This window comes from Amphibalanus amphitrite, unplaced genomic scaffold (genome assembly GCF_019059575.1).
Source record: "Amphibalanus amphitrite isolate SeventyFive unplaced genomic scaffold, NRLGWU_Aamphi_draft 001324F_arrow, whole genome shotgun sequence".
NCBI classification, from domain to species: Eukaryota; Metazoa; Arthropoda; class Thecostraca; order Balanomorpha; family Balanidae; genus Amphibalanus; species Amphibalanus amphitrite.
This window is the reverse complement of record NW_024882817.1, coordinates 171,125-180,590: the sequence shown is the minus strand read 5'-3', so window position 1 is coordinate 180,590 and position 9,466 is coordinate 171,125. Positions and strand designations below refer to the sequence as shown.

The 9,466-nt window shown below is 46.2% G+C and overlaps 1 protein-coding gene across 1 annotated transcript; it reads left to right on the top strand.

Annotated features, from left to right (window-relative positions):
• The first annotated feature begins 68 nt into the window (after positions 1-68).
• LOC122372158 (ankyrin repeat and LEM domain-containing protein 2-like) lies at positions 69-9,398 on the top strand. Its single transcript, XM_043349042.1, has 4 exons — positions 69-207; positions 520-926; positions 2,164-2,295; positions 7,130-9,398. The coding sequence occupies exons 1-4, from the start codon at positions 199-201 to the stop codon at positions 7,266-7,268; spliced, it is 687 nt and encodes a 228-aa protein (XP_043204977.1). The 5' UTR covers positions 69-198; the 3' UTR covers positions 7,269-9,398.
• Positions 9,399-9,466: the final 68 nt, after the last annotated feature.

Below are 9,466 nucleotides of genomic sequence, written 5' to 3'. Positions count from 1 at the left end.
GAGCTGGCCAGTGAGATGTCTGTGGAGTGGCGCGCGCTGTGACTCTGATCTGACCTGACCTCTCCACAGTGAGCTGGCCAGTGAGATGTCGGTCGAGTGGCGCGAGTTCTGGCCGTTCTCGGCCGCCACCTGGACCTCTCCTCAGAGGAAGGACTTCAGGCACTCGAGGAGCATCTTCACAAACAGATCTGCAAACTCATGGATACGGTCAGGGACGCATCTTCTTAGGGGGTGGACTGTTCAGCCATTCATAGGCCTAGGCGTGACTTGTTCTGTTTTGTTAGCCATGACTTGAACTTCAGCAAAGGTTCGGGAATCGGAATCATGAAAGCGCATGATGATGCATATTGTTTTGACCCGCAATGGATATTGGTGCTTAGGTGGTCTGAACCCTGATGACATTTGTACTCGGAGGACCCAAAGCTCTCAACATGTCATTTTCAGTCCGTGTTCTGTCTTATCTCCTTGTTTGAGGTTTCGTCTGATTGTTTTTTTTTTTTCGTTTCGTTTCTTCTTCAGACGGCGAACCTGGAGGAGGTCGCCCGTCGTCTCTCCCCCTCCACCCCTCCCGCCCCGCGCTCACCCCTCGGTCCAAAGACCCCTCTCTCCTCGCGCTCCTCTCCTCTCTCCTCGCGCTCCACGCCTCTCTCCCCTGTCAGCGCCCTCTGTCGCGATCTGCACGAACTGCGACTCGAAGACCGCACGGTGGAGGAAGAGGCCGAGCAGGTGGCGCCACCTATATCGCCGACAGTGGCGCCGCGGCGCGGCCGGCTGCGGGAACTGCTGCGCGGCCGGAGTTCAGAGCCGCTGCCGAGGGAGCTGGACAGTGACAGCGAGGCAGAGGAGGAGTTTTACACGCCGCCGTCATCGGCCGAATCTGCATCGCCGGCCACACCCGGTCAGGCGCCCGAGGTCTTCATACACGGGTGAGACCGCGATCAGACTCATTCATTTGATCATTGATCTGCCCTGTGTATGCCTTATTCATTCATTCATTCCTTTCGTTGGTTCATCCATTCATTCATTCGTTGATGTTTTAACTCTTATTGTTTTTTTTTTATTCGCTGAAGTTTATTGGACACGGCACACTTCACAGCTTATTGCACAGACAACAATCACCAAACACAAATCGCAGACACAAACTGCAACAGCGTGCAGCAATACCGCTTATTTCTGGCCGGGGTTGAGATCGTCAGCATATGTATAGCAGGACACACAGCATGCACAACATAGTAAACTCGATTGTCGAAGACAGTGAGCGGGCGCCACTCCCTCCGTTTCGATTGTTCGTTGGCGTAACGAATCACGGGCCGCGGGCCCCCGCCCGCACCCCCGGAAATTCATTTTTCCCGGGGGTGCCCCCTAACCACCGCCCGGGCGAGGGGAGCGCCGACCCGACCCGACACTCGACAGGCCGGCGCCCCGCCCGCCCGGGCGGCCGACCGGTCCCTTTCAATTGGGACCGGTACGCAGGTTGGCCCGGATGGGTCATAGGGGCGGGGGCCCAATGCTCGGCAAAACTCAGGGCTCCGCCACAGGCCGGCGTTCAAACACAGTAACGTTCAACAATCTTCCGTTCAAACACAACAAACAGTAACCTAGGTGAGCAAAGAGCAACCAAACAAACAAGTAATTAAACAGACAACATAAACTACACTGTTAAAGAAACGGAATGATTGCATTGTAGTTATAAATGGACAAGTATTGTATCGAGAGTACATGAACCTCCAGGCTCCACGAATCAAAATTTAAGGCGTACCGGTTTCGTCTATTGACTTCTTCAGCGCCGTATGAAACAAGGAACCTTCCTTGTTTCATACGGCGCTGAAGAAGTCAATAGACGAAACCGGTACGCCTTAAATTTTGATTCGTGGAGCCTGGAGGTTCATGTACTCTCGAAGGAATGATTGCATTTATGTATGTGTAGGCATTTCTGTTTGTACTGGGTTGTGTTTGTGACTGTGTGCGTACCTGCATGTGTCGGTGTGCTTGTGCAATGTGTTTAACTCTTATTGTTGCCATTCATTGCTATCAAAGCTATCCTGATGGTACCTCACATCCTCTCAATGTTCTGTTATTCCTCAACTTTGTGGCAATAATGACCTGTGAATCCAGTGTGCCCCATTCTTCCCAGTGTGACCTGTGACCTGTCCCCCGTCTCAGGCGGCAGCCGTCCACGGCCGACCTGGACGCGCTGCGTGCTCTGGAGACGACCAAAGTGGACCCGGTGCGGTTCCCGGGCGTGTGCAACTGGCGCAGTCAGGTACTGGCCCGGTCTCGGACCCAGGGCTTCAGGTGAGTACGAGAGAGTGAGCGGGGGAGGGAGAGAGAGAGAGAGAGAGAGAGAGAGAGAGAGAGAGAGAGAGGGAGGGAGGGGGTTGCGGGAAGGGGTGGAATGGGAGGAAGGGAGAGGAGAGAAAAGAAGTGATGAAGATCAGGGCAAGAGTCTGGGACAGGTAGGACGGGTAGAGGAAAGAGAGCGCAAGATAGGGAATAGAGGTGGCTGATTAACGGGACTCTAAAGAGAAGAGGGCCCAATTAGGTAGGCTGCTGGGAGATGGATACATTACAAGTAAGGAGGGACGTTTTTGGTGTGGTTAAAAGAGTCGTGTTTTTGTTTTATTGAGTGTTTTTTTTTTCATTGGACGAATTGTGCCCACTAAATAATTCCTTGAACCGAAATGATAAGCATAGTTGACGTCGATAAATGCGAATATTCGGTGGGTCCTGCCCGTCCTGATTTACCTACGAGTTACGACACAACATTGCGGCCTTTAATTGCACTTGGAGTGCATTTTAACGCTATTATGTTTCAGATGCTAGGTTGTTTCCAAGTAAGGTAACCACTAACCAGTTTTGCAGATTTTTTTAAAGTCTATGTCGAATAAATGACTGGATTGGAGGTTACTGGTACGGCTTTTCTTCGTAGATATCAGTATCGTTCTTTTAGAGGATATCGATGCTGCATTAAAGGGACTATCCCACCTTTAACATGGGGTTTGAGTTGAGATAGCCAAGTTTGCGGCGAGGTTCAGAAACCACTATCTATCTAGGTTGCAACCCCCGCGGCCTCTTGGTGTTGAAGAAATTCGTTCCCTTCATTTGAAAATGGGCCTTGTACAAGGCCCTATCTTCAACATGGAGCGACCGTTAGTGTGACGTCACCTCGTTTAGTCATTCTGATTTAAATGGGTTTTTTCGTTGAAAAATTGCTTAAAACTTGGTCTGAACTTTGTTGTGATGCCTACAGAGTAAAAAGAATCAGCTTTATGACAGTAATGTGGCCTGGGGAAGGAGGTAATTTTGGGCAGTGACGTCACATATTTGAAAGTTTGTGTTTGGAATATGGGAAGCCTAAGATGTTAAATGAAAAATAAATGCCAGAACCGTGTTCCTGGTCATCCAATCTATAAAGTCGGGCACAATTTAACTGGTTTTAACAACATTTTAGAAGGTGGGATAGTCCCTTTAAAGCATGGCTGTTTGCCACCGTTTCGGTTAGGTTCCATTGTTCGTCGGAGCTTGTCTTTCGGTGGGTACTTTGCTCTGTTCCAGACATGTGCATGGATCCGAGAGCTGGATCTATGATCTCAGTGGATCTCTCGGCAAAATAGAGGGGTTGGATCTATGATCTGAGTGGATCTCTCGACAAAATTCAGGGGTCGGATCTATGATCTGAATGGATCTCTCGACAAAATTTAGGGGTCGGATCTATGATCTCTGTGGATCCAGCGGGCAAAAATTTGTGGAGGGCCTATGATCTGTATGGATCTCACGACAAGATGTAGCCAATGAAACCCTTATCCTACATAATTTTACACCTTACAATGCAATACAATTGAGAATTGTCACTTGTGGACATGGTTAGGACCAGTTGCAATCATTAAGTATCATCAATAAATTTGACTTTCAATAAAGAACATTTCTACTACATTTAGAATAAACCAAGAACATGCACATCGCTACTTTTTGTGACCAGTTGTAACTTTTTCATGACAGCACTGATGACAATCATATCAACAAGCTACAGCCACTTTAATTCAATGAACAAACAGTACAGACAGATGCAGTGGCGGCGGGGCACTGCAGACTTTTGGTCCCATTCTTTCCATGCAACACCAGTAGGGCTAATGTTAAAATGCAAAAATCTATGGGGGGCACGGTGCCCGGGTGCCACCCCCTCCCGTTCCGCCGCCTATGGACAGATGTTGGGAAATCAAACCTGGAAGCCAAGTAGGTTAGTCTTGCTCAAAATAATCCAGCAATCCACTTATTCTACCAGGTATGAAAACCCAATTTCGATTTAGTAAGAGAAAGAGTAGCAACCAACCTCTAATACTTTCCTAATAAAATTCCAAGTTCAAAAGAGGCATTAACTTCTTCAGATTACCTACTTTGGCACCGTGCCAAATGCGGTGCCATGCTGCTGTCGTAATGAGAGCCTCCCAAAAACGACAAACGAAATTCACAGCTCACGTTTTGGTAATATTGTTTTATTACGTCATTAACGTTTGACCAATGAAAAATCTTAATCTGACTAAAACCGTAATGATTCCAAAAGGTTCCCCGTTATAGGCCCTTTGGACTAATGACGTAAGATATTGTGATTTTTTTTTTGAAAAGTGAATACAAAAGATGCAGGGCGCACTTGTAGCACTCGCGCAATGAATGTCTCCCGCTCAAGGGCTATGTAATACCATTTCAGCTTACGTGTACGTCATTAAATTCAACGCTACAAAGATGATATTCACGAACAACCATAACGTAAAATTATGTGAGGCAGAAAAAAATGAACATTATTTTGAAGAAAAAAACAGACTTTTGAATTTCCAGTTTGATTTTTTATTTATTATTATTATACTCAAAGGTAGAACACTTAGCTCATTTGTTATTTGAAATGACGTCACCAATTCTATTTAGAGACTGAATAGTCATTTTACGGTATATATCCAAGGCCATTACAATTGATATTTCGCTTCCCCAGCGTGTTCCCAGGCTGTTGAATATTTTTATACTTTTGTTGATATCTCAGTTTATTTTATCAAATATTAGTTTCAATAGATTGAAATACCTTTACCTAGCCAAGCCACAGGTGTCAATATCATCTTTTATTGTTTATCAATTAATTGTGTTAGCTGGAAAGCCTCATGGTTGTCTAATGCAAGATTGTCTTATCAGTATGTAGATTCTAACATTAATTGTGATGTACCTAGTAATGTATTCTTCATTAGTCATTACTTACCTGTATCTTAATTGTTAATGCAAACTTTTCTGTTGGTATGTGAACAATCTTCATGTCACTCAATTCACTCAAGTTGTGACCGTCATGAGCCTCCTTTATTTTATATTCTGTATAATGTAAATGGATGCCCTTTACTAATATGGCCTTTGTATAAGATTGTTTGTTTCTAACCATACTTTGGTATTTATAACTTCTTTATACAAGAAAGTTTAAACATTTTGTGCACCTATGAGCTATGATCCCAGTGGATCTCACGACAAAATTGGGGAGCCAGATCTATGATCCGAGTGGATCTATCGACAAAATTGAAGGGTCAGATCTATGATCCCAGTAGATCTCTCGACAAAATTGAGGGGTTGGATCTATGATCTGAATGGATCTCGGATCGGGATCCATGGGATCGGATCTCAGATCCATTTTCCCGGATCCAAGCACATGTCTGCTCTGTTCGTTGTGGTGTTTCTTTTCGTTGTGCCCGAGGATGAAAATGGAAGGACAGGTAACACGAATCACCTTTATTTGTCTGTCACAATAATTCACATCAATCAAAAAAAAAAAATCGTCGGGATCCGCCCATCTGTTCAATTGCTGGATACGTGTCCTCTGATTTGCTGCCCGGTCAGCGGACTGACCAATGGGCGCCCTCTGCAGACGCTGTCCGACGGCGGTCCGCCCCCGCCCGGCGTCGCCGCCGCCCGCGGCCGCCCCCGCCCCCGCCGCCGCCCCGAGTCCCCGCCGCCGCCCGCCGATGTCGCCCGTTCTGGCGCTGAGCGGCGGCGCCAATTTGAGTCGCGCGCCGCGGCCGTGAGTAGTGCGACACCTATCGGTGGTGTCGTGAACTGCAGCTTCGGAATCCTGCCGGCGTTTCTGTCGCACATTCACTGTTGTTCGCACGCTGCTTCTGGCTGCGAATATAGTTCTGCGCTGTCGCTTATTTATAAAATATTATCATCTGCAACTCGTAACGCTTTGACTGTTTTCTAGCTTCGCCACTAAGTTCAGATGTATGTTAAGTTTAGATGCAACTTTCTCTGCACTGCTTCTTTTGCCCGTGACGAATAATTTTGTCAATGTTTCTTAGGGAGCATGCGGTTTAAGATAAATAAATAAATGAATATCGATCACCTACAGCACTCAGTACGTCCTACAGAGTGTCGCCGACGCCATCCCAACCCCACGAATCACGCTGGCTCCAGCCAAGGACTGTCCTCAACCATTTATTTATCCGGTCGTATTATCAGAGGTCTAACCCAGCTATATTGTGTCTTTGTTATATAGACGTAAAACCAGTAGAGTAAACCAGTAGAGTAAAACCAGTCTCTTTCAGTGTTTTTTTTTTTTATCTGCTAGCACTGATAGTTTGAACCTTTTTTTAACATTGTTTTTTGAACGGTGCTGTAAAAATGTCTAAATAAATCATTTTTGCACGCCTCTGTGGATTTTTTTCTTTTCTGGGCCTACCAACAAATAACATTCGTCTGTTCAAGAAGTTTGATTCTACCCATTCTACCCATACCTTTTGCGCATGGGTAGAAAATGTAACATCTGGATTTACGACGAAGCCGTGAGGTTATATATTTCTTATGTGTTGTTTAGCGTCTTCTTTCTCTGTGAATTATTTCCTTTGTTATGCAAGGGTTATGACGAATTCACTCTGTCACATATTTTGTTACCTACTCATTCATTTTGATCGACATTTCATTTTTACTCGTGTCTCAGTTTTTTAGATTTACCACCTAAATTCACGGTGTAAAGTTAATCTTATTGTTGCCTCTCATTATGGCATCAAATATTTTCACCTATCCTGTCTCTGCTTATGACGCCCCCCGTATGAAGCCACCGTGTGACGTCATGGTGTGACGTCACTGTGTGCCGTCTGTTGGCCAGGTTCGCCACGCCGCGCCGCCCGACGTGCCGTCCGCCGGCGGTACCTGAGGGGGACGGAGCGTCCCCCCTGGCCCGGCCGGCCTCCAGCCGACTGCCCCTGCAGCTCAGACCCTCCGCCGGCATCAACGGTCCTCGGTAGGGCCGGCTGGGGAGATGCCGTAGTGCATAGGAGAGAATGTCGCCAGGTCTAGTGGCAGCGGCGAGAAAAGGCGTCAGATCTAGTTACAAAACTGGGAGAAAGTCGGGAAATCTGGTAACGGCGATGAGAAAAAAAAACACGTTAGATCTGGTGAAAAGACAATGTGACAGAAAGTCGACAGATCAGCACGGGGCATTAGTAGGACATAGACGCCGGGTTTCGATAACATTTTCGTAGGCGCCTGATCTGCTGGTCATACTAAAATAATATCGATAGATAAGTTGATGGTAACAAGGTAACTCACTGATACGTGGTAGCAGTGACACCGTAAATGCGCCAAGTATGAAGCCAGTATGCATTCTATCATAACAAAAAAGCCTTAAAGTGATTTGCGGCCTGCCGCATTTAACGGTCTGTGTGAGGGTTGTCAGGACTGCTAGTTCGATGATATTAAAAAAAATCGTCAAAAATATATTCTGCTTCAACGATGCAAAGACCTCCCAAGTGTCTTAGTTTTCCATTTCACCATAATTTCACTCTGTGATTTCTGTAATTGTTCGTTATGCTAAAAGTGCTCAGTAACCAAACAGGACTTATGGCAAACGAGGTAATTCATTGAGTCAGAATGTCAGTGAAACCGTCAAGTGTTGCTGTCGTTTTAAGTGTGGTGTGTGAAACATATTCTGCCATTGTTCCAAAGTACCCTGCCTTGCAGTGCCGAGCAGTAAGCCGAGCGTTGGTCTTGCGCCGTTGCGGAGAGTGATGACGTGCTTTGTCTTCTGTTAGTGTCGAACTTCTACTGGGGAAAGGCTTCGCCGTCGCCTTCCCGCACTGCTATGTATTGTGGTGCAGCTGTGGTGTGATGATGTCACATATGACGTCAGTGCAGTGTGGCGTCATACAAATCCTGGTGTAGAATTCAGAGAAATGGCTGGCCAGAGGAGTGGTTGTCTTCCATGATATATTTTGCATTCCTATATTTTATCCCTCTGGCAATATCGCATGGTTTTCTCATACCTACCTGCTTTGAATCATCTCATCCGTCCTATCGGATCCTATTTTATGCCTACTCCATCAATGTTCTAAGTAGGTCTGTGCGCCTAGGCTGTGCCTTTTGTATCGCCACTCTGCCTCTGGACCAATTTAGTATTCCGCTTGGTAATTTCATCTGTTTTATTTACCTTTTCCATGCCGATCCAGCTTTGAAGAAATCAGCTTAGTGTTTTCGAAAGTTCTCATTTTCGTCATCATTTAGTGTTCCTCATTATCTTAAATATCCGTATAGATATTTTGCCATATCAGGATTTCAGAATTTGCATCTTTTGTAGCGTATCAATGGTTTAAATTGTTTTGTTTTTAACTTTTCACTCGCACATAGAATGCCATACTAGGGTAGCCATATTTCATGATACCAAAGTAACCCAGAGAAGACTTTATGCCCTGCTTGTGTGCTTTCTGGGTCAGAATTCAGAAGGTGATGTACGGCTCCATTTTCTAGAAGTGGTATCAATCATAGCGTAAGTTCAGTGTGTTGGGTTATGCACAGAGGCAGCTACCGGCCATCGATGACGTCATTAATCTGTGATGTCACCGGCTGGGTTGTCTGTTCGAGTGTTAATCTTTCTGATCGAGGCTGTTCTTCTTTCTGCTAGTAGTGGTGAAACCAGATTTGTTTCGTAATATGAAGTCGACTTTCTGCTGATGTGACTGACATCTCAGATATCGCGTTAATTACTGTATTCGGGGAGCACACACGGGAAGTTTACACCTATATCGAACGGCAAAGAACGGAACATATGTTCAACCAAGCATGTCTTTTACTATCCTATCTGTGTGTTCAGCGAGCTTCTCTTGTGCCAGGAGAGTGTAACGTTTAACGACCATGTCGGTACTGTGAAATGTGGCGCGTGTGGTCCATCTAGGGTCCAGTGTCACTCAGTGACGTACGGAGACTGGGTGCCGGACACACCCCCCATTGGGTGCCGTCGCACCCCCCACTGGGTGCAGTGCTGGGTGCCCCACTGGGTGCAGAGAGTACGGCGGTTAGGGGGCCGGTCCCTCGGCAATCGCCACTGCTGTGATAAGGGCTCTGTGGTTCTTGGTTATAAATACATAGCTGCGTTTGTTTGATGTGGGTGTGTATTAGTGAAGGCTCTTCTGCTTAGATTTGGCCTTTTCCATTTCCATATTTCATGTCG

Excerpts from the sequence above, each read along its gene's own strand:
- LOC122372158 (XM_043349042.1), top strand. Across the intron at positions 927-2,163 it reads CCCGAGGTCTTCATACACGG|GCGGCAGCCGTCCACGGCCG; the intron begins GTGAGACCGCGA and ends CCCCCGTCTCAG. Across the intron at positions 2,296-7,129 it reads TCTCGGACCCAGGGCTTCAG|GTTCGCCACGCCGCGCCGCC; the intron begins GTGAGTACGAGA and ends TCTGTTGGCCAG.